This window comes from Anguilla anguilla, chromosome 2 (assembly GCF_013347855.1).
Source record: "Anguilla anguilla isolate fAngAng1 chromosome 2, fAngAng1.pri, whole genome shotgun sequence".
NCBI lineage: Eukaryota > Metazoa > Chordata > Actinopteri > Anguilliformes > Anguillidae > Anguilla > Anguilla anguilla.
In genome coordinates, this window is record NC_049202.1 from 10,875,814 (window position 1) to 10,901,356 (window position 25,543).

Below are 25,543 nucleotides of genomic sequence, written 5' to 3' on the forward strand. Positions count from 1 at the left end.
TCTTTCTCTGTACTTAAGGTTGGCCAAACTCATCATGACATAGACATGCCACCTGATCTCTTTCAGTCACATGCAATCCATGCAGGTGAACTTTCTAAAGAATGCAACCTATGTATTTTTGCCTACTGGATTCATAAATATTTAAATAATTTGCACGTGCTATCCTTTTCAATGGAGCTGACTAACCCAGTCCACATACTAGATTACTGAAGCAGCATTGAATCGTCACCAAAGCCCAAATAATGCACCTAAATGTGATGACCTGAATTCTATTGTGTGGGACCTTAATCAATGTTGTTAGCTTTCAAAGGGGCATTGTGCTCCCTTACTATTTAAATGTAAATGTATCTTGCTCTTATCCACATTTACATTCTTTTCATGTATGATATTGAATATTTCCTAAATTATTTGTGATCACCTGACTCCAATAGATGTACAAAAGCCAGCAGATTTATTTATTTGGTGTGGGATATTTTTATATGGCATTATGAAGAGATTTATTATTCATTTATTCATTTATTTGCTGTTATTGGCATCTGTAAACATAAGGACCTGTGTTTTTCCAGTGAAAGTCAATGAAGCTATTATGAAGCTGAGAAATAAGAAAAAAACCTTACAGGCTAACCAAAATCAACTGTTTGGAGTATTATTAAGAGGAAAGAGAGCTCAATAAGCGCAGTAATTGCAAAGGGCCTGATAGCCACAGAAAAGCTCTACAGCTGATAATCAAATAATTCTTATCATAATGAAGAAAAAAAACCCTGAACACCTGTCTGACAGATCAGAAGGCGGAACACTCTTCAGGAGGAAGGTGTGGATGTGTAAGTGACTACTGTCAGCAGAAGATTGCACAAACAGAACTACCGAGGCTGCACTGCAAGATGAAAACAGCCAGGTTACAATATGCTTACAAATACCTGAAAAAGCCTGCTAAGTTCTGGAAAAAAAAGTCTTATGGACAGATGAGAACAAGATTCAGTTGTATCGAGTGATTGCAAGAGCAAGGTGGCCAAAATGAATTGTCCAAGATCTAAAGTATACTAATCTGTGAAAGATGGCGGTGGTGGTGGTGGGGGAGGGGGAGGGGATATTTGGGCATGTATGGCTGCTGCAGGTCCTGGCTCACTTGTCTTCCTTGATGATGTAACTGTGACACTTCATTCTACAGGAAGACAAATATCCCAAACATACTGCTAAAGCGATAAAGAAATTTTTCAAAGCCAAAAAATTGGACATTTTTGATTGGACAAGTCACTCACCTGGTCTGAATCTAATTGAACATGCATTTCATATGCTGAAGAGTAAACTTAAGGCAACTAGCATCCAAAAGAAGCAGGAGCTGAAGATGGCTGCAGTACATGCCTGGCAGTGCATCACCAGAGAAGATACTCTGCTCCTGGTGATATCTCTGGCCCACAGACTTCAAGCAGCCATTGCATGCAAAGGATATTCAACAAAGTACTAAACATGACTACTTTCCTTTATATAACATTAATATGACTCAAACATTATGGTGCCCTTAAATGACCAAATGTGAATTGTTTTATTACAAATCTAAAATTATGGAGTACAGAGACAAATAAAAAGATGTGTTTGTCTCAAACGTTATAGAGGGCACTGTACATTATCACATTCAGGATCAATAACTGCCTTTTATTGCTTCGGGAAGAAATAAAACAATACAAAGAACTAGTGCTGAAAAACGAATATTTTACTTGTAGCTATAATCGATTAACATACAACCCTCACAAAAAGGAACAATAGTCCGTGTTGACAGGAACACGAACAGGCTCCTGGTTGTGAAGGGGAGGGGGTTCTCTCCCAAGCCTAGGTCAACAATATTAAGGTAGCCTAATGAAGAATACACGAAACCGTCAGTAGAGGGCATTCTATCACACATGTGAAATGGTGCCAGCATTAAAAAGATTTGGTGCAATTATTGCCTCATCAAAACAAAAAGGGAGTTTAACTTGACATCTACAATTATGCTCATTGCTCAGTGAGAGCGTGTGAAAACACGTGTGAAGTCTCATTGCGCGATCAAAAAAATTGGAATAAGAGATATTCTTGCATTGAATTTCTGGCCTATGCTATGTGGAGGTAAACTAACAGTCGCTTGCCAATGGAATTCAGTGCAAAGGCCCTGCATTAATTTAAACTGTTTTTAAGAGAACAGCACACACATTAAAATCAGGCCTAGTATCCCTATAGGCTACTGAATTTGTCAATTAATGGAAAGATTATTGCACAATCTGTTCTCATCTGTTATCCAAAAGGCAATTCTCCACACTTCATTTTTCACATGTGCAGCGCACGCTAGTAATGGTTTTTATGCAAATCAGCCTTCACCACCTGAACCTATATGTTTAAATAACACCAGTTTCAGCAAAAGGAAAAGAAAGAATTGTTATTGCCACAGGGCGCACATATTTAAACGGTAGGTTATGTTTAAAGTCTGTTAAATAAAAGGTGGTTCATATATCATGGTTTCACTGCTGAGTACCCTGACACGCAGTACGTTAGATTAATTGTTAAAGCGCTCGTAAAAGCTTAGTTCAAAACACCAACTTTCGACACATATATTCTTTACATGCACAAACAAGTGCCAGGCCTCGAATGTACATAGTATTGGGGTCAATCATTTAAATTGATAAACGAGCAAAATCAATAACCAATATATCACAAACACATTTTTGAGGCAATGATTCTTTCCTCGCAACAAAGCTCAAACTTAACAGTTTCAGTCGAACTGAGCTGCCAATCAAGAACAAACGCGGTGCTTTTTTGCTTAAACGTGCCCGAGACAAGAGAGATGTGCAAACAAAAACGGAGCACGGAAAAATAGCCAACGGTTAAATTGCAAAGAGGAATCAGCACCTGTTGCCTTGTCAAAACGTTGGTGTCTAACTCTTAGCGTTTCTGCTTTGGTACGACCAGGCACCGAGAGTCCCTATTCGGCGGAATTCTGGATTATTGAAAAATTGAAACCAATCATGCGCCACTGTCTTCACAAAAGGGAGGATTGGCACTTTCAGTGCATAGTCACACCGATGCAGCGCCCAAATCGCGGAGGGTAAAAAACGAAGAGAAAACAGACATTGTTGCAGATTATTTATTTGCCTATCTAAAGCTTATCCTTGATCTTTGGACTACATGGTGAAAGTAGCGAGGTTTATTAAGAAACTACGTATTTAAAATACGTGCGGGGAGATAGACAACATCCACTAAAACCAAAACCATGTAAATTCACAATTTATCGACTTGCATAAAGGTATGGCAATGGATTTAACGGCTACCAAATCATATATTACATGTATAGGCCTAAGTCATGTAAGTGTTGAATCAAAGCATTTCTAAAACAAGTCTACTCATGGAAAACTTTACAAACGAAAGTCATGTTTTTGCGGAAGGTACTGAAGCGGACAGCACTGGACTCAGCATCCGCGCGCTGACAGGTTGCGTTCTGTTTCTTCTGATTGTCTCCACTTTATTAGGAAACACGCTGGTGTGCGCTGCCGTTATTAAATTCAGGCACTTGAGATCTAAAGTAACCAACTTTTTTGTAATTTCTCTGGCAGTGTCAGACCTATTTGTGGCAGTTCTTGTGATGCCTTGGAAAGCTGTCTCGGAGGTGGCTGGGTATTGGCTCTTTGGCAAATTTTGTGAGACGTGGATAGCTTTTGACATCATGTGCTCCACTGCATCTATTCTAAATCTTTGTATCATCAGTGTGGACCGATACTGGGCCATTGCAAGCCCCTTTAGATATGAACGTAAGATGACACAAAGAGTTGCTTTTATCATGATCGGTGTAGCGTGGACTTTGTCAATACTCATCTCTTTCATACCTGTCCAACTGAACTGGCATAAAGCGGAGGAGGACTACGCAGATGATAACAGCAGCAACCACACTGAGGACTGCAACGCAAGCTTGAATAGTACCTATGCGATATCATCGTCGTTGATAAGTTTTTATATTCCTGTTGTGATAATGATTGGCACCTATACAAGGATTTACAGAATCGCCCAAACACAAATCAGACGAATATCTTCCTTAGAACGAGCCGTGGAGCAAGCACAGAGTCACCAACACCCAAGTGACTGCGCTAATGAGAACTCTCTCAAAACAACATTTAAAAAGGAAACTAAAGTTCTGAAGACGCTTTCGATCATCATGGGCGTGTTTGTGTTTTGCTGGCTGCCTTTTTTCGTGTTGAACTGCATGGTACCTTTCTGTGACATTGGTGAAATTGGGGACCCTCTGTGTGTAAGTGACAGTACTTTTAACATTTTCGTATGGTTCGGTTGGGCCAATTCTTCATTAAATCCAGTCATATACGCCTTTAACGCTGATTTCAGGAAAGCATTTTCAACCATACTGGGTTGCAACAGGTTCTGCTCCAGTGCTCCTGTTGAAGCTGTTAATTTCAGCAATGAGTTAGTGTCGTACCACCACGACACTACGTTGCAGAAAGACGCACCCATTGCCTTCACTACCGCCCAGCTTCCTTCGGTAGTACCCAACAACGGGGAAGACGTGGACTTACCCTTTGATAAAGTTTCTGTCATTTCAAACGCGTCCCGTAATCACAGGAACCTGCTTCTCCCGGCAATCGTCCAGTTTGAATGTGAAGCAGAAATTTCCCTGGATATGATGCCGTTTACCACGACTGGAGCCAACGAATGTTATGCAATTCCTGGTCAGATAGGGGATTAGTGGTTTTTACCTCGCGAACATTTCCTAAGTGTTAATTGCCATAAATTTTAAGGAGCTTTTAATCTAAACAAAACATTTCATTGCTAGATGTATGACAATCCATTTCAGTATTATCATATTATCATACGCTGCTTAATTTCAAGCAGCATGCATAAAAGCTAATCTAACTATGTTATCACCTAGAACAAAGTTTTAAAACAGAGTTGCTTAATTTAATTACAAAGGATCAATGTCTACAGCAGGGAAAGGTGCTGTTCTAATCAGTTTTACTCCTGGTAGTTTGTTTGCACAGTATTTCAATTGTCCTTCAAAATCAGCCCTTAAAATGTAAACCACAAATTACGCATAGGAACTACACACTATGACCTATTTTATCTGAGAACTGATTGTTTTCTAAAATTCACGAAAGTATTTATTACCAGGTAAACCTGTTAATAATTTCGTAAAATAATTATATAACCTATGTGAGACTATGTACTTCCAGTAAAATTTAACCTATAGTAGACTATCGGTGTGACCACTGATTAATTTGTTCATTACCAGTCAGATTTCAAATGCATCATTTGCATTTCAGTAAACATTTACAGCGTACATCGGTATAATAGCGCAGTTTACAATTATCTAGTGATAGCCCATATACCAAAACGTAATAGCGTTTAAACCGTACTTTTGTATAAGAGCATGTCGGAAGAATAATAGTTCATCAGTTTTGAAATATAGATGAATGTTGTATGTTTGTCTGATCGACACTATAATGTATTTATCATTTCGTAATGTATCCTGTCACTCATATGTACTTTTCAGATTATTTATGAAGATGTATTGAGTGGATATGGATGTATTAGGGCTCCCTTTAAAAAAATATATTTTTAAATCTTGTTGGACGTTGGAGTGGGGATTTTGAAATTTACATTGGCCTTGATACTTCTCACACTGTTGCAGATAGGCTCCTTGATCTGGATAAGAATGTAATGCTGTGTCCTTTCATCTCATAAATAAATCTGAGACATTTTTCATGATTCTCTCAGTGCCTTTTTTTAGATACAGAAAATTCAGACTGTCATTCATGAAATGCATTTGAATAATGCTTTTTAATGCATTAAAAAATTAATTTTTAAAATTTTCAATGACATGAATCTACTTGAAAATGAAAATAAGCAGGTTTAAACCACTGTGAGAGGAGTGCAAGGACCTTTTCCAGAAATAACCACGGAACTCAGCAGGCAAAAAACCATACTGTAATTTGTAGTTGAACAAAACTACCTCGCCCAGAGAAAGTGGCTTGTCTGAACACAAAGGGAATCTGTTTTTTGTAGACATGATCTTAGGCCTGAAGTGTGGTAAGCAGTGCTAAAGCAATAGACTGGACTGGAACAGAAGCTTGACTGTGCCAGTGCTACCTGAGGCTAAGAGTTAGTCTTCATGCTGATTGGTCAAATATTGCCCTCGTTATCCCATTTGGTGTATTCCTATGGCCCAATGGCTGAGCTGAGTGATGATAAGCAATGGCTAGCTGCTTGGCTGGTCTCCCAATTTGTCTTAAGGATGTTGCATAAAAGGTTTGGGATGACAGTTACAACCAAATAAGAATATAAGAACAGAATGGAAACGTTATTGTCCACAAAATTTAAAAATGTGCTTTTGGCTTCACAATGACATACCATATACTCAAAATACCTAGTGGGCAACATAAACAGAACAAGTTAAAGCTCCACCAAGTTTTTTTAATGCTATGACAGAACTAACAGGCTGAATCCAGGTAACCTGCACTTAGATAGGATTTCCTCGTGTTGTCAGCCACATTGGAAATATGTGTCGTCAGTGTAATCCTCAAATATCTCAACTTTTAGTTTAAGTATGTATTTGAACTCAAAATAAAATGTCCTGGACTTCCTTGTGGAGTGCAGAGATCTGGCTAGATGCAGGGTTTGAAGATTGAGCTGCAGTATGGTGGTGCTGTTACATTAAATGCCCTGTAGGCTGGCACCAATGGTTTTAAACTTAATGCGCGCAGTAACAGTCAGCTAATTAAATGAAATGAGGAGGGGTGTGACTTCTGCATGCAGGTCCGTTGCTAGCGGGGTGAAAGGCTATAACAATTCTAGGGGCCATATCTTGGGGACCCACTGCTAAAAAAATTCAATTTGATTTATTAAAAAAGGCGGATCCAGAGCAATATTCTTTCAGTGGGCCTTGCTATGCTCCTGTGTGCATATTTGAGAAAATCGCTGACAAGTTGTGCTGCTGCATTGTTTATTAGCTGCAGGGGTTTCGAGGCATAGACAGGCGGACTGAACTGTCACGAGAATTGCAATACTGTGGACATGAATCAAGATCAGAGATTGAGAACCAGGATACTAAAAATCTAAGACTGATGTTATATGCGCACAAAGTCACATGTTCAATGGGTGTATTATTTTTTGATCGATCAGTTTTGAAGTACTGTATGGAACGATGACATTGCACTACCTGATTGATGTCCAGCCTGCCTGTGTCTCACTAATGCTCTTTAACGTAACACAATTTTCCAGAGTGTTCATTGAACTGTATAGTAAATCAGGGTAACATTTCAAAATGAATGATTTTAATCCAGGTTTCGTGGTCCTCTTTACATAGATTAAATGAGAGGGAATTTAATGTGTGCTATGCTATTCAACATCATAAATTTTAGTTATTATTTGCATTAGCTGAAACTGTCTGATATTTTTGTTATAGTTTATTTTACAGCAGAATTCTGTTTGTGTTCTCTCTTATAGAGTGCTCCACAAGAGAATAAATAGCTCAGATTTGGAGGCTTTGAATGTGAATCAGGCAGGACAAAGCACGGCCATTGAGAAAACGGTAGCGCATTCAGACCTTTCTGATCTTACACACAAAAGAACAAGTAAGGGACAACAATCCTTCCGAAAACAAAGGAAAGACATCCAGGCACTTCAAATAATATTCCTGGCTATGGCAACTGTGCAGAACCCTGCAAAGCATGTGCAGACATATCACTCACGCTTTTAATGTTGATCAGGAGTGACTGTTGCGTCAAAGAAAATAAAAGATAAAAATGTCACTTGAAGCCTTTCATGTTTTAGACGGCCGAACTGAAATAGTCTAATTAGCGATAATTGCTGGCATAAGTGGCTCAGCGTTTAAGAGCGGACCAGTGTGGAAACAGGTGCCAGCTCCCGCTCACAGCCAGCAGCTGAGGGAGGGCAGGGGGAGGGGGCTGGGAGGAGCTGCCTGTGTGGGTCAGGTAAACAAACAAACAGACAAACAAACAAAGGCGATCAATGAGAAGAGGGCGTCAATGTTAAGCGTTCTAAAATCTGCCCTTCAGAATCAGTGCCATAATGTCAGCGCCAGCCTTACAAGTGTGTTCCAGCCTACCGTCATTAGATTAAAATAGATCAGTGGTCTCCAGCCCTGGTTTTTGTTTTCACCTTAAAATCAGCACCCAATTGAGACCCAAGACACCAGGTGAGTTGAGTTAACTGTGTAATCAACTGCTCTAATTGATTCATGAAGTGCAGAGTCACTATGAAAACCAGCAGACCCTGTAGCTCTCTAGGACCAGGGTTGGAGACCACTGAAATAGAGATGTCAAAAGACATCGCCGATATTTAAGTTTATTATTGATGTAAATTATTAACGAATCCGACTGTCAGTTGTAGAGCATCATATCCCATCTAGTTTAATTTTCAATGTCGTGCTCTGCTTGCCACTTCATTTCAGAACAATGAAGTCTGACCATGTGCAAAACGTCCTTTCTTCAAATTTGCTTTCTTTGTATTTCTCCATCATTCCTATCCCAGTTTCTGACAAGTAGAAAGGCCAGCTCATTTTATATTCTAGAGAACTTTTAGATTCTGTGCTTAGTGGACAATGAGGCTTGATTACACATGCATTAGCTTGTAAAACTTTATTCATTTTATCATTTCATCCCATTCCAGTAATCATACAATGCATTGTGAAACATTGTTTTCTTTATTTCCTTTATGTCAGGGAGATTTGATGTCTAATCTCTCTTTATGTGCATAAAAACAGAATAAGAGTTAATCCAAGGCTGGAATATATGAAGACCCCTGAGTATTTAAGTCAATAAAAGCATGTGTATGAGGTAGCAGGTATGAGGTAGGCTGTGCCCTAGAGTCAAGCCCGATCTAGGTGCTAGCTCACCTCTAGTTCACTATGGCCCCCAAGGTAAGAATCATCACTGACTTGTACTCTGAACCTGATTTAAAGTACATTGGAAAAGTACATCTGCTTCAACTGCTCTGCTCCTGTCATTGGATAAGGTGGCACTGACTCAAACAGTACAACTGGCAATTCAAGTCACATGCATGTTTATGAATTCAGTTCACCAGGAGGGTTCGGTATAATTTCAAAACCTTGAAACCACCTTGAACATCAAGTCACCAATCCTCTTCCTCTCAAAATTACATGGTGAGTTACTAACCTTGTCTCCTCCTGCCTTACCAAAGCTATGCTATGCATCATTTCTATTCCCCTGTCTCTTTCATTCAACTGAAGGTCTCTGTCAGGGGGAACATGCCAGGTGGTCTAAACTGGAATTGAGTGTGTGTGTATTTGTGTGTTTGGGGGGTATTAATCAGGCTACAGCTAACAAGAATAGCACTGTTTGCTTGTATGGCTTACATCCAAAAAATCCAACAAGGATGCATTTTATTCCCACTAATTAATTTGCTCCCTAAACTCATTATCTGAAAATAAACATAATTTGTTCCTACACTAATGCACAATCACTATTTATCAGTTTTCCTAGAACTCAGCAAATTGAATCAGCTATAATATTAAATGAACTGATGTTCCCCAGCAAACTACTCCTAAAGCAGTAACTGGATCATTTTAGTGATAAGTGTACATTTTAATTAATGATTCTTTTCAGAATAGCTATAGCATTCCAAAACAAATAACAATTTAACTGTTCTAACATCCCATATTTATTGAAATAATCTCATGACTCCTGTGATACATCATATTCATATGTTATAATACACCACTGTAAAAAAAATAGGATTTATTAATAACACTGTAAACAATGATCCTATATTTAAAACTTGTGTGTGTATACATTTAGTTTACTTTATTATTATTTTTTGCTTTTAGACACCTGGGGTGGAAAGGGATACCTTTTCCCTCTCTTGCTTTACATGGGTGGGCTTTTCATCTTCACAGATCAAAGCACCAAAACACGAGCTCGATCTCAACACTTTAAAGAGGAGTGTGTCTGTTAGAGTACTTCTCCCGCGGACTGAGAGAGCTGAAAAGCAGGACACTTCCTGACCGAACAGCTGATGTGCGCGAGAGGGTCACAGATGCACTGGAGAATTTGATAAACCCCAGGTCATCCCGGGAACAAAGGCTCAGTTGCTTCGTAAAGGCTCAGTTCTTACAGTAATGTCTGAGTGTTCGTATACCAGAAACTGCCATCATGTCTGTGGATTCATTACTTACACATAATAGTCATGTTGCAGTTGATGGCATAAAGTATACGTCACTCTTTCAAAAGACATCATTCTGCTTTGGGTGGGTCTATCACAACAAATTTCAACGCCCCTACAAATTTGTAGGGGGATGAAATTTGTTGTGACAGCTCCATTGGTAAAGGCTAGTATAGTGGTGTTTGCTAATTAAATATGTCTCTGCATTTCTGAGTTACTGTATCTACCTCAGAAGTGAACCATTGGTTTCCTTCAATTATGCGGTACGAGGGGTGCATTAACAGTTAACATTAACATTAATAATAATAATTTAAGATGAACCTTAAATACCTATAATTTGAGTTTAAGTCAGCACAACCCACTTATTATAATAAAAAGAAAACACAATTTGTCAACCCAAAAACATTTATTTACAAATTATTTACAAAAGACAAACTGTGGAGAAAAATGGACATAAATGTTTTACAAAAACATTTTTCCCACTTCGTTGTTTGAACAGCATGAAAAGGGATACATTTAAATTTTTATTTCTGACTTGAGAACACACAGAGAAGCTCAGTAAATATTTCAGAAATGCTTCAGAATCAAATGCTTGAGAATGCAGGGCCTGAGCTTAAATGTAAATAGATGTGAAACTCATACCCAGACACAAATAATCTCTTTCCATGTGTCACGGAAAATACATTCTAGTCAGAACATGATTGTGGCAGCAAGCGGTTATTTCAACAATTGCCACTCATCGCACTAATGGCGAATCCAAGGGAAAGCCAGAAAACACGGAATAGCAATGCAACAGCCCTCTCAGGTCGCTGACAGAACATTAATCTGCCAGAGACAGAATCCAGAATTTCAATGTTCAAGTGCGATAACAAGCCACAGGAGACCCACTGTTCTGGCTCATCATTACAATTATTGTGTAGTAAGGAGGTTTGAAAGCATCTAAGCCTAAATGGATTTTTAAAGCAGTTTTTCATACCTCAGATCGCACAAGTACACATGGGAACGAGGTGTTACCTTGTGCACTTTACAACCATTGCATTAACGTTAGGTCTGTGAATTTAGTATATGCTTTGGGGAGGCCTGAGAATTCATAGCCACAGCCCTGCACTTTGTAATGACAAAGCATGTGCTGTTTCTATTAAGTCTTTCAAAATTATTGTGCTCAGTGCAATCTTTTGAGGTGAAAGCTTGCACTTATGACATGCCAAAAATGATTTTCATTCTCGGATACAGAACAGAAATCACAATGACTCTCATTAGAATAACACTGCAACATATCTCAACCTGTAGTAGACACACATTTTAATCAAACTAAAAGGGCTTTTACGCATGTAATTCTTTAGACATTGATTTAAGGAATTAAATATTGTGGACATGTGTTATCTGTTATATTGCACACTGTATGTGTGTGTGTGTTTGTGTGTGTATGGATGTGTATAACAAACAAATTTTCACCAATATTAAAATCTAAAATTTTCAATTGAATTATAATTCAATCTTTATTTTTCAGTATTTATTTCTCTAAATATGTTTAAGGAGCATGTTTCTTTGAAAATTCTTAAACTTTTCTGGTGCATGAAGAGTTCAAATACTTTCACTATGTGTTGCCTCAGGTGAGCTTTCAGCCTTACGGTATACTAAAGGAAAATCATGCATTTTCTACAACTGTGTCTACACACCCATCATCTTTCAATGTCCAAAGTTCTCAAATTTAGACATTGAAAGATGATGGGTGTGTAGCTATTTTTTTCCTTTAAAGCATTGTATTAGTGATTCCCAATGGAGAATTTGTATTTTATCACATTTTTCTGTTGATGGTGATCAAGGGAATGAAGGCTAATTAAAGGAGATAAGCAGTTTCAACTCTGAAAGATACAGTAGTTTGGTATTCCCTAGTTTGTAAACTTCAGCATTGAATCTGCCTCCACAGTTTGCACTTTTCCCTCAACATGTTATGTTTTTCATGAAACCTTATAAATAGAAAGAACGACACTATACTTTGCCAGGAAAGACATTGATTTCTTGCCTTAATTTCACATTGCGGAGGATGTTGTTTGGTGAAGCGTAGTCTCACTATCAGAACTAATGCATTTAATGATTTATGTTACATGTGCAAAAGTTCAAATTGGCTCTAGAGAGAGAGAGACACTTTGTGAAACACAATTCCTTTCCATCAAAGCAGGCCATGGGGAAACACATTTATTCTACTGCACTTTGACTCATTACATCACACCAGATCTGCATTATTAATATCCTTATTTATTCTGTCATCACATGTATAATGGAAAGTCCTATGCTAATTACCGTGAACATCGCTGGTTTATTTTTATTTTTTTGGAATCTGGATTCTGTTCTGTGCAATCAATGTTCATTATTACTTGATAAACCCTACAAGAGCCATTTTCTATTATTTTTTTTAGAGAGGTTATCTCAGCTACAGAATACTCAATAAAAGGATAATTATCTGTCATGACACAAGTGTGCATTTAACTATCTCTTACAACATATCATATGTATGTGCATTGTACTTCATTATTACGGGAGCATTGAGCTTTCAACAGTGTACAAATGCGAGCTGTAATCTCCATGATAATATGCCAATTCACAATCTAAGGGAAAGACTACCTTACCTTCCCTTCCCAATGCGATACTAGGAAATTCTATTTTGTATGTCTCAACCTGTCATGTTTCCAGGAACCTCTTGGAAAATGAATGACATTTCCTAACCTGCCAGTGTTTGTTTGTTGAACAAGAGATGGAATGAGTAAAAGAAATCCACAGGTAAAATTTCATTAGAAATACCTGTCTGTTCTTATGCGTTCATGATTGACCCAATGGCACTGGGTTGATGAATTAGGACACAGACTGCATTTGGGTTCAAAACATTTTTTTAAACTCTCGATATCATTCAAATGTGCAGGCCGTTAGTGTGCCAGTGCAGTTCAACAGAGTGAAAAGCAGTTGATGATAAAGGTAGAGATATATATTTCAAACTGTGCTGATGTGCGTAAAGCTAAGTGAAGGCAGAGGTACTGGCTCTAAACATTTTCTGCTCCAGCTCAGTTTTCTGATTGTAACAATTATTTTGATCATGAAACGTAATTGTAAAAAAAACAAAAAAAGAAGAAGAAAAAAAAGACAAAAATAACAGCAGCAACAGCAATGCCATTATCAAGAATAACAACATTCAGTAACATATCCTGGGATCTGCAGGAATTTTATTACATGTAATATTATTGGTAATAATTTCTTTCAATGGTCCTCCAGAAGACCTATATGAAGCAGACCTCCACAAGCAGCTTCGTAAGCATTAAATGAACGTTCATAAATGTTTATGATAGTAACGAAGCAGCAACTGTGATATTTTCAGCCCCACTGAAATATTGCTTAACATTCCCCAGTTAGATTCTAACCCAAATTACCCTTATTCTGAGGGACATGTAATACACAAATTGCAATTGCAACCCATTCAAGCAATGTCAAAGCAAAAGCCAACAGCAGAAGACTTTAAAAGACAGAAATTATGGGTGTCCAGTTTTAAGATGGCCTGGTGTAGATATAGCTTTTTTTGCACCCCAATACCAATGCATTAGAACACCTGATTCCACTAATCAGGGATGAAGTGGACAAGGGGCCACTGCTGTGAAAATAAATAATGATAAGTAGCTCTGATTAACACATATTGAATCAATCCATCATTTAGAAGGGGAGAATGACTGATCCAGGAAGGGGAGAAGGTGAACGTGAAGGACCCGTACCCAAAATCAGCATGCAGGAAAGAAGAGGCAGGACGGGTCTAATGAATGGTGCAGTCAGCAAGACTGGCATCAAAATGCTCCTGAAGGATTTTAGTACGACTGTAAGAATGAGACCTTTCTCATAGTGACTTTATCACGTATCACTTTATTACTGAATTTGTCCTTGAGTTTTATGCATAATTAAAAGAAAGCATTTTTTGCCAGCAAAATTGTATCTTTGTTATATATTTTTGAAAAGGTATGGAGCTAAACCAGAGAAAATGTTTGGTTTGGCATTGCAAGAATTTTTGAATCACCTTTATGACAGCTTCTTACTGTGGGTAGTAAACTGATCTGTTTAAGGACTGGTTTGCCACAAGAAAGTATGACATTGCACTTAATGGCTTCAATTTAATTTTCATACATTGTAAAAAAAAACAAAAAACTTTTCTTTTAACATCTAATTCAACTTGTCCCAATCAATAGTACATCACACATGATTCATAATATACCCATTATCTTGGAATAAGTGCCATTACTGTGCAAACTATCCAAGAGTGTCTGAGGCCAAAAACTGGTCTCAAACAGGCAAATGTTGTGATTCTGTTGATGAGTCTGTGAGCGCAGAAACTGTGACTCTGTAGAGACAGGAAATATTTCTGTATCTGTATCCAAAGGGTTTCCATTGGGAAAATCGCAGAGGTATCCAAAGTATGCTGGCCAACAAGCATTCTGTACATGAGAGACAGAAGGAAAATCAAAGATCTGTTTAGTGTTGCACTTTCCACTGTAATCACTCAATCAATACACGCGTGCCTCGTTCGCTTCAGCGAATCACTGGCTACAGGTTGTAGCTATGGAAACCTCCTTAAGAAGCCCAAACCATTATATATACAATCATACTTTGCAGTGCTCATTTCAGCCATGACCCCTCCCCCTCCTTCCTAAACATACACACCTGATCTTTTCATTGTGGTTATGCCGAGTCTGTTATTACAGACAAGACTGCCAGCAGGGAGATGGGAATCCAAGCTCTCAGTGTTCAATCGCGGCCTAATCACACTCAATCATATAAGATAGGGTAGGGGAGCAACAGCCCTTGATTGCAAAAAATAAAAAATAAAATAAATTTCTCAACGACACTGATCATTTTTCTTTGGAACCTCTCTCTTTGTGAAGGACTCTGCTGGCCATACAAGTCATACAATTCCCTGCAGTGTGGATGTAACTAAAGTTATTCACATTCAGGTCATCAAGATAAAAAAAATTCTAAAAATTCTAAAGAGATATTCAAGATTCAAGCAAAATAAAATAAAATACCCGAGTCAAGATTTGAAGAATCATGGTTCAACATGGATATTAAAATAAACCTGTTCAAATAATACTAAACTGAGATCAGTATTGCATTTTTACTTGACTGTGAGGTCAGTTAAATAAACAAAGACATCAAAATGAGCCATTTGCAACCATGATAACATGGTCTGCACATGTTTATGCCAAAGATTTCATGTTGACAATGTAGGCTCATTCTCAGAAAAATTGCATTTATATTGACTATAGCAGCACAAGTGAAAATTTTAATTAATTACAAGAGGTAAAGATAAGCTTAGCATTTTATTAATATTATGATAATATGTGTGCATTGTAACTTGAACGTTGTGGATTCAATACCCAGCTGGGATGCTACTCTGGTCCCCTCGAGCAAGTACTTAGTCTGGAGTAGTAAAATATCCAGCTGTACAAACAGATTGTATGCAAAAATGTAATCTGTGTAATTTGCTCTGGATAATACTAAAGACCCAATAAAACCAGTTATTAAAGAGCTCCACTGGCATGAAAATAGTCACACTATGTTTCACACATTCTGAACAGACCTATACATTTTGTTGCTGTAATGTCAGAATAGCATACTGCATGAAATCAAAATCATAAGCCCAATCATGCACTGTCTGTGCTTTGCATGCTTTGGTCGTGTTGCATTTGAGGGACGTCATATATTTGGGGATGGATCTTTATGGGTGGTGATAAAGCACTTGAGGTAACAGTAACATATGTGCTCTTATGGAAGCATGCTGAGGTGATGATATTTCTTCCTGTTCACTGGATTAAGGAACAGCTGAAGCCATTTACAGTACTCCTCAAAAGCACTAGCAAAAAAGTTGATGTTCATCGACAGACAGTTTATACCCACAGTTAAGTTAAGTAAGTTGTGGTGTTGGGAAAGTGAAGATTTGTTGAAAACTATGTTTCCTGAATCCAGCAGCTTTTACAGCTAACACCTTTTAATGTTTGGCACCCTGAAAAACTAATGGTATTGAGTGCTAAAACTCCGCACTTTTACAAAATGTAAAACATATTTAATTAAATTTGCTAATTATTATCAGACACCAATTATCAGTTAAATTGCCACATTTTTGATAGGCGGTTGGATCAACCTGGTGGTTCAGAATGTATAACTTCATTGAAATGAAAGGCTCTATTGAGTTAGAAGACAACGTTACAAAACATCTAAAGACAAAGGGTTACCTCCCTTACACTAAATACTATAGACATGGACATTAAATAACTTACGATCACAAAAGAAGTGAAAGAAAGCAGATAAGAACTACGGCTTATCTCTCCCAAGATAATCCCAAAAAATCAAAAACCTACAGAGCCTGCAACACCACGCACCAAAAGGTATCAAGGCAGGCAGGCAAGAACAAAGGGCTTAAAACAACAGCAAAAAGCCTGATAATACTCCACAGGTCACTCTTTTATGTGTTTGAAAGAGGGGAGGGGGACTCCCCCTCTCCTCCTGGCTCATGTTTAATTAATGATTGCTCAGGGGAGGACCAGAGAAAGGCTAGTCCATTTCCCTTTATACGCATCTAGTTTTGGTCATTATACAATACAAAACAATGGTTTTAAGGAAGAGAGCCCTTGGTTGCTGCACACCACATATTGCTATGTTGGGTTTTTTTTTTTGAAAGGCTGGTTTGGTCATTTATGAAACACTTGTGAGCTACTATATGTACAGCCTAGGTCAGGAAATGCACGCACGCACGCACACGCACACGCACACGCACACGCACGCACACACACACAGTGAGGCGCTGTTTTTTCAAAGGATTAATGATCTGCAGTCTTCAGCTGGCCGAAAGGAAGTCTGTAGCTTAGCTTCCTCACAGTAGAGCTTTGTGCTGAAACTTCCTCTTTAAATCACACAAGATAGAGAGCCCTCCAAATGAACTTATCAGTCCCCGCTGGGGCCTAATCAGACACATCTTGCCTGCTCTATAAGTAGGGGAAGGAATACTGGTGCTAAGTTTGTGGGTCCACTATAGTATAAAGATCAGGGCTTTACTTCAAAGGAGCTCAATCTCTAATGTCCCTTGTCGGTTATGAGATAAACACACACCTCTTTATAAATCAGTGTTTATTAGAAGGACTTCACAGCCCAAGTATTGTGATTAGAAACATGAGCAAATGTTTATTTGAATACACTAATCACGCATTAAAATATATATGTGCGAGTTACAGCTTCTACAGTTTATATGTGCCCCTTGCTCAGGGAGTTAGGCTTTAGATAAACACGTTACTAAGAATCTAATGATATCAAAACAAGAATAAAGTCAAACCTCAAAGATAAAAACCCCACTGTTTCTCACCCTCCTATGGTCTCACCGAAGGGAAGAGTTGTTACTCAGAAAAAAAGGCTGAAGCTGGTTACAGAATTTAGTCCCCTAGATTTTGAATCCCAAATATTCATTATCTGAGTGTACTGGTGCCTTGATCTAAGTCAAAAGGAAACACACACACACAAAAAAGATCACAAATCCAAAGCTGTAACTCTGCAACCCAAGCCCTTTTAAAGCAACTTCCCCACTCAATCACTTTTATATCTTTTATGGACCCTTCCTCCAAGCCACTTGCAGATTTCCTTTATTACATCTACCTCAGCATTCACATCTATCACACACATTTGGCTGTAGGTCTGCTTCCTCCCCTGGCTGCAGCCATTTCTGCAGACTGTCACTGTTAAAAGGCCCTGGTTCAAACTCAGGCCTCAAGCGTGCACGCACGCACACGTGCACGCACTCATGCACGGGTTTAGGGGTGGTCAGTACAAATGGTTTAATTACTTGGGACAGTTTTTGTACTATTGACAGCTAGTTAGCTGGGCAGTCACATAAAAGTCCTAATTAGGAGGATTTCATTCAGTCCATGCGCAGCAGCTGTGTCTCTGGAGAGGATTCTGGATTGCCAGTGGATCTGATTATATGAACAGAGGGGGGAATGCTTGTCTGTTTCCAGGCTGTAATAAGTACAGTGTCTGATGGCACAAATGCAATAATCAATCGCTTAATCAATAAAAGCAACTGGGTGACACCGATGAATCATTTCATCATATTGCGATAGCATTTGGACTTTAGTTCGTAAATAAATTTTTCCCCTGTTATTTCATGAATGTATTGCCATTTTTTTTTGGAATCAAACAGGATCCTTTTTGCAGCAAGACAGTGTGGGGATGTTCTATTAACAGCCAGAGAAACTATTTGCAAGTTCCAGTTGAACCAGGCCTTTCATTGGTGATCAATGGGCAACACTTGCTACTGACCCGTGAAAACATTAATGGCAACTACTATGTGGTCTCTAGTTGAGCCTGTAGGCTCCCTGTTTGGCAGCAACTATCAATGCGTGGGCTCAATGAAAAACCGTTTTCCTCTTTTTAATGAAGGGCATTTTTTGTGAGTTTTTCATGCTAGATAACCAAATTAAACATTCAAAATGAGACAATCTACATTTGTCGCTGTATTTGTACAGTTGCGGACAGTTTGGATTTTTATGTTGCGTTGAATTTATGCTGTTGTGGCTATGCATTAGAGCAGCTCAAACAGAAGCAGTTTTGAGTTCAGGTACTGTAGCTAACATTTCTGCCTCAGTGACAAACTGAGTTGTGTGTCAATTGAAAGTGACTGCAATTTCACTCAAGCAACAATCAAGTGATGGAGTATAAACTGCACTTTGTGCCTCTCGTGTAGCAACAAGTCCCCTTCTCATTGTTTGGAAGCACAAATATTAGCCGTTCGGATAAGGATCAGAAAGCAACCATTTAGCACAGACCTTACATTTAGGAGATTTTACACTTCGCTTTGAAGCATGACTTTCACAACCAGAATGTGTGCCTAGATACAGTAAGCATGCTCCATGTGAATTTTTTGAAATAAATGTATGCAAATCATACAAAAAATTATTCCAATGGGCAATTACAATGACATTATATTTATTTATGATCTAAATACATTGAAATGAATTTACTGGCTATTTAAATACTGAAAGTGGATTGTGCAGATAATGCTGTCACAGCTATGAATGCTGGCACAGGAAGTGAGAAGGAGCCTCACTCTGTGGAGGATTGTGGTGAAGTGGAGATTATAGAAATAATCAGAAATAATGTTGGTTAATGATTAAGCTGAAATATATGTATTTTAATTACACTGTTTAGTTATACATATATGGGACCTGATTGAAATGAATGGGTCATCATCAAGCTCTGCAGAAGCCTGATAACGACCCATTCATTTGAATCAGTGTGTTGGAGCAGGGAGACATCTAAAACATGCAGGGCAGTGGGTCCCCAGGACCAGGGTTGAGAAACACTGCTCTATGTGATATGACCCATTTGTTTGCTTAATAAAGGGGAGTTGTGATCTTATCTCTGGAGACACTCTCTCACACCTGCTTTTACAATAAACCAGTCTGGTGTTTCTCACGAAATACCGCTTTTATGATAACCTTTGATAAATTTTAATGATTGATGATTTGATGACAATTTAAGTGCTTCTGACAGATGAAAATGAAATATTTAATCAAATATTTTTGATTAAACTCATTTTAATCTTACCAAGACGTCTCCAAGTCTCAATCTCACTCCCAGCTCCTGGATTTGCCGCACCACCTGGGCAAACCATCATGCTCATCACAATTCCCTCTTGCTTTGGCATCACCCGCCAATTCTGTTCTCACAGCGTCGTACCCTCTGCCCCCTACACAGCACGCACAAAACAAACAGGAGAGGAACTATAAACAGTTTCTAGACAAAGCGTCTGGATGATTGATCTAAAACAGAGGTCGGGCGATGTGGGTCACACCTGTTTCTGGTTTGTATGCCAGCTTCTGGCCTTAATTATTTAATTAGCCCTAACATTTACACCAACCGACAATTTAGCTACATTTCTTGTTAAGTGAATGAATGATAATGCCAAAGACGGTTCTTGTGCCCCTATGTGAAATGTTTTATTGTGATCTAATCTACCAATGAACCAGTCTTGGGGTATACAGCCAATTAGCTCATTTAGCCAGGGTAATTGGTGGAAACAAAAGCCTGCATATGCACTGGTTCTCCAGGACTGATCTATAGAGATGTAAAGGTTGTGTCATAATGCATTGAATGTGTTTTCCTTGCTAATGGATTTACATGCATTTTTTTAAAAAGCATGGTCCTTGTAGTGGGATGCTCCTCCTATTACTGGGTTCGCTAAGCGAGGTTTGCAATGAAAGCATACAAGATAATTCCTGCTCAATGGCATCTTAAGTAAGCTCTCTAACCATGCAGTGCATAAAAAAGAAAGGATTTAATTAGCCTATGTGAAACAGGAAATGATACCTAGACCAGTAGTTTAGTATGTATACAAAAATGTACAGTGGAGTTACTTTAAAACAATTTAATTTAGAATTAAGATTAAAATATTTTCATAAAGTTAAATAATCACATTTATGTATACAAGAAACATTCATTGGATCTGTGTAACTTTGACAGCCGTCTAAACTGTGCTGTCATATACATTTACATGAAAATAACTTCAAGTTATGTTCACTGATTACTTATCATGTCTTTCATAGGTCTTTTATATTGGGAATATCTAACAAATTTAATTGGCCCTGCTAAAAATGCTAGAAATATACCTAAGTTTCATTAATGGAAGCAACATTGAATCTCTGAGATGGTGATTTGTCCAGGTTTCTCTATGGCCTGCAGGGGGTGACACAAGCTCTGAAAACAACAAGCAGGTGCGTGAAATGAACAAAAAAAGAGACTTCCAGTAAAAGCACTGGAGGCTTCACAAATCAAGCAGGAAGCAGAAGCACTCAGGAGTCCCTGTAAACCATCCACTGCAATAGCCCCCCTGATGCTCATACACAGGACAGCCTGACTGAGATTGTTAGCATCCACCAGTGAGTGCAGTATAGAGAATACAGGAAATTCCACTGGCACCACTTTAATGCGCAAAAGGTTGCTCATTCATATTCATTGTTCTTGTATGACTTATTTCTTCACTCCTGGCTTTGACTGCAATTTTAATCAGTTACAATTAAGGCTTTTATTTATTTTTATGCGTATCTGCTTAGCTTAGTAGATTTACAAAGTCAAATGCGGTCATAATGAATGATTCAGAAGTAAAAAAAAAAAAAAGGATGCGCCAATATATTATGAGTAACCTTCTGTGACCTTCATATCACTTCAATCAAAAGAACTGAATTTGTAATTCACAGAATGAAAAAAAAGAACTAAGCAAACCAGCGTGTCTTCAGCTTCAGCTTCTTAGCTATGACATTTTTAAATACGGTAAGGTAAAGTAAGAGGCAAGAATATCAGCACTGCTCTGACTTAGGGAAAAGTTGTGAGCCACGATGCTTATACCACCATTGTGTATCCATTCAAACATCATCAGGTGTGTGTGTGTGTGGTGATAGATAGGTAGATAGAGAGAGAGAGAGAGAGAGGGAGAGAGAGAGACCTCTACATATGCCAAATTGCATTTGATATTCCTTTGTTAAATAAATGTGTATGTGTATTAAAACCTAGAGAGAGATTCCATTTTAGATGCTGATGAAAATTTAACAGCAGAATATAACAGATGAACAGTGAATATAAACTATACCCTAGAAAATCATTTAATTAGGGAATGTTGATATTGGCACCAAAAATAAAGCTTGGATAGGCTGTCTCACTGGAGACTCATTAGCTTCTGAAAAATACGCAATTCAGTAGGAGTATCAGATAGAACAACACACCACAAACTCTCACAGTTAATCTTAAATTTGTAAAAATTAAATGGAATTGAAATTGGATTAAGACATGCAGAAGCAGTACAGAGGAGTTGAATGTCTTGGGCTCTTTTTTCAAAGCAGTAGTATCAAAGCTGATATAAGCAAAATGGAACATTTGAGGAAATGAGGCAATATCATGTTATAGTAAGGTGATTGTGCTGTCCTGGTAATAGTGGCAACAAACATGCACACACATACACGCACACACACACGCACACCTACACACGCACACACACACACACAAACACACACAAACTTGATCAATGGAATTTGTACTTCATTCAGGTAACTATTGTATACTATCAATAATTCGTAAAAAATATGCTGCAACCCATTGGGATAGGTTGAAGTATTTATAAATGTATGTTTATACAGTGTACGTATACAGTGAGCTCAATAATGATTTTTTTCTTGATTTGGCTCCATACTCCACAATTTTAGATTAGTAACAATTCAGTTGTGGTTAAAATGAACACTCTCAGGTTCTTTAAGGGTATTTTTTTAATCCACTTTGGTTTATAATACACATTGTGGAGCTCACTGAATATGTCAGTGACATTAATGTCAGTCCATTATTGAATATAGCCAATATCATATCTATGGGTACAAACCATTTTGCGGAAACATGGAAGCCAAATTGCTACGTTGTATAATACTGTTAATGCAATTCCAAGTCATATGGAGTATCTTGGTTAATGCACAGTAAACACAGATATCTTATATCTACTAAGTACATTCTTCACATATCAGTTTAATGGCCACTTGTAAGAGCACCAGTGTTGAGTGATTGCCTTGAACACATACCGGCTAAATAGACTTCAAAATGAGTCTTTTGAAAATGGCATCATCTTAAGCTTTCACTAAATGGTGTTGAACTCTGGTAATAGCAGGCAAGACGCCAGAAGATTATATTCCAGAGACAAACTCAGTTTTTTTTTCTGTTTGCCACTTAGCCCTTCTCAGGCTTCTTAACATTGATTTGATGGGTATTATCATTTGGTTGTTAGAATAAGCCTACTAGAAATGTACTTTCTCTCTTCCTATACATAGCAAATTATGACACACCAAAATTATTCTGATACATCTTGTCCTTTCTAAATACCAATCCACACAAAAATATATACACTGAACTCTATGATGTTAAATTGTTTTTTAAAAACCCTATGATGTTAAATTGTTTTTTAAATATTTTTGTTTTGAAACAAAAGTACAGGTCAATTACTGCACTTCAAACACATTCCACCAGCAGTTATTTTAAGCACAAGTTTTCAGTTTGCTTGAGTGAATACTGAACTTACCCAACATACCCAAAATCAGGCAACAGCACCATCTGTAGGGATTTAAAACCATTTATTTCACTCCATAGAGCAGCTATAACAAGGAGGATAGTTTTTCATGCCAGTATGCTCGTAGGTTATTTAATATGCCAAATCATTCACATTTTCACAAGATAGATTTCTTGACTCTTCAATGACAGCTAGGCTGTTCTTGTGTACCAAAATGAAGTATCTCTCTATGGCCTAATGTACAATTGAACCAACAAGCATACAGCTAATGAGGTCATTAAGCCAGGACATTCGGTGAAGATAATAATCTGCATATATGTTTTATAATTTTCACATATAATTTGCATTGGTGGCAGGTGAGGTGAGTTCCCACTCATTACTGTAAAGTAATTTGAGCATTTAGAGAAGTGCTATATAAATGCAATGATACAATGATAAATACAAACATACATGGTTTATAACTGATTTAAAAATGTGTATTCAATGTTTATTTCTGATTCTGTCCTCATCCTTGCACAAGTAGTCAGGGTTCTGATTTAGAACAGCTAACATATTGTAAGATTTTTAGTTCAACTACAAATCTTCAATACAGAGGTTGTGCCAAAACGCAATACTTGGGCCCACTGATGAAAGAAAGCCTTAGTTCACAGCTCACAAGACTTCAGTATCACTGTAAAGACTGACAGTGCCATATTGATACAATCAGCCAGGAGAGGGAGAAAGGTGAATGAAACTGACTCGGGAGTGATTAACAAAGCAGAGTTGCTAAGGCATTGTGTGACTCTTGACAGAAACTAATCATCTCACTCACCAATCATCACTGGTACCACTAATCAAATCACAACTAACAGCTTAAAAGAAGGCCAAGACAGACAGTCGGGGTGCATTTTGACTTCGATGCTCCCAGAGTACATGCTACGTGTATTTTCTGTTGCTGCCATATTTTGCCAATAAAGACAGTTTCTACGAAGACCAAGATTTTCTCGTCCGGAACCTTATTTTTTCTTACATTGGCGAGCCAGCCCAACGCGAGCTGAAAAAAAAAGAGGGGAGATTCCTGACATCAGCTTCCCATACGGTGAGTATCATCTTTCGTGATACAGCTTCCACTTTTAATTCAGTTTCACGTCTTCAAAGAACCTACAAGGAAAGGAGGTTTCCTGACTGAAATTGTTGGTAGTAGTCTTTGTTTGTAAGGTGCAGTAGAAGTTGCAGGGTTTAAGTCCATTCATTTCTCTAAAACAACAATTCTAAAGCAACTGAATTGCCGACGTACTGGGTATAGGGAACTGTTTGGAATTAACAAGTTACTAACGCAACTTGCCTGTTTCGTGCTTACAAATCGACAAACTATTCTAAAGTAACAGAATAGGGCCCGACGGACTGTGGCTAGGATTTGTTCGCGACAAGCTGTATACATTCCTAAAGTAATTGGAATAAGAGTTGTTGGTTCGACGTACTGAACCTGTTTTTGTGCTTGCAAATCGACGAACTATTCTAAAGTAACTGAATAGGGCCCGACGGACTGTGGCTAGGATTTGTACGCGACAAGCTATACGTTCCTAAAGTAATTGGAATAGCGTTGTTGGTTCGAGGTACTGAACCATACAGTAGGTGTATAAAATATTCCTAAAGCAACTGGAATATAAAGTTTAATTTTGGTTCAACGCACGGAACCAGGTTGCGGTGATTAACGTATCGTAACGTATTTGGAATTGTTTTTTGGGTTCGAATCAGCAAGCCCGATTGCTGTTTTGGGAAATAGAGGCGCACAGAGGTGGTGCGAGAGTGCTTTCCTAACTCTTTATTAAGTGGGAACAACTGAGAGAATCTATGATAATGGAATCGTTTATTCTTCAGTACATTGCTAAGCACGGCAAATCAGATATGTTGGAGGGAATAGAGAACCAGGAAAAGCCGTATGAATGGGCTGCCTTCCAATTTGATAGGAACACGACCAATAGACTTAGGAAAAAAAGTAAGGTTGCAATGGTTTTGAAAGGCGTCCTTGCTTCTTACAAATTAGGCAATAAAACATTGGATGCTCTCAAAGCAGAGAATGAAAATTTGCGACAGCAAACTGGTGAGCTTCTCACCTCGTTACAAAGCCATCAACTTAACGCGAATTTGAATGCCGAAATCCAGCTAGATCTGCGCAAGGAGGTAGCTCAATTACACATAAAGAACGAGGAGCTCCACTGTGAACTCTATGCTACGCAGACAGAATTAAAAAGCGTACGAGGTACGTGCGATTAC

General features: G+C 38.2%; 1 protein-coding gene across 1 annotated transcript; it reads left to right on the plus strand.

The window, feature by feature from the left end:
* Positions 1-2,903: 2,903 nt before the first annotated feature.
* Positions 2,904-5,731, plus strand: LOC118220097 (D(5)-like dopamine receptor). The gene has a single exon (XM_035403713.1). It carries the CDS (start codon positions 3,371-3,373, stop codon positions 4,715-4,717), a length of 1,347 nt encoding a protein of 448 aa, XP_035259604.1. The 5' UTR covers positions 2,904-3,370; the 3' UTR covers positions 4,718-5,731.
* Positions 5,732-25,543: the final 19,812 nt, after the last annotated feature.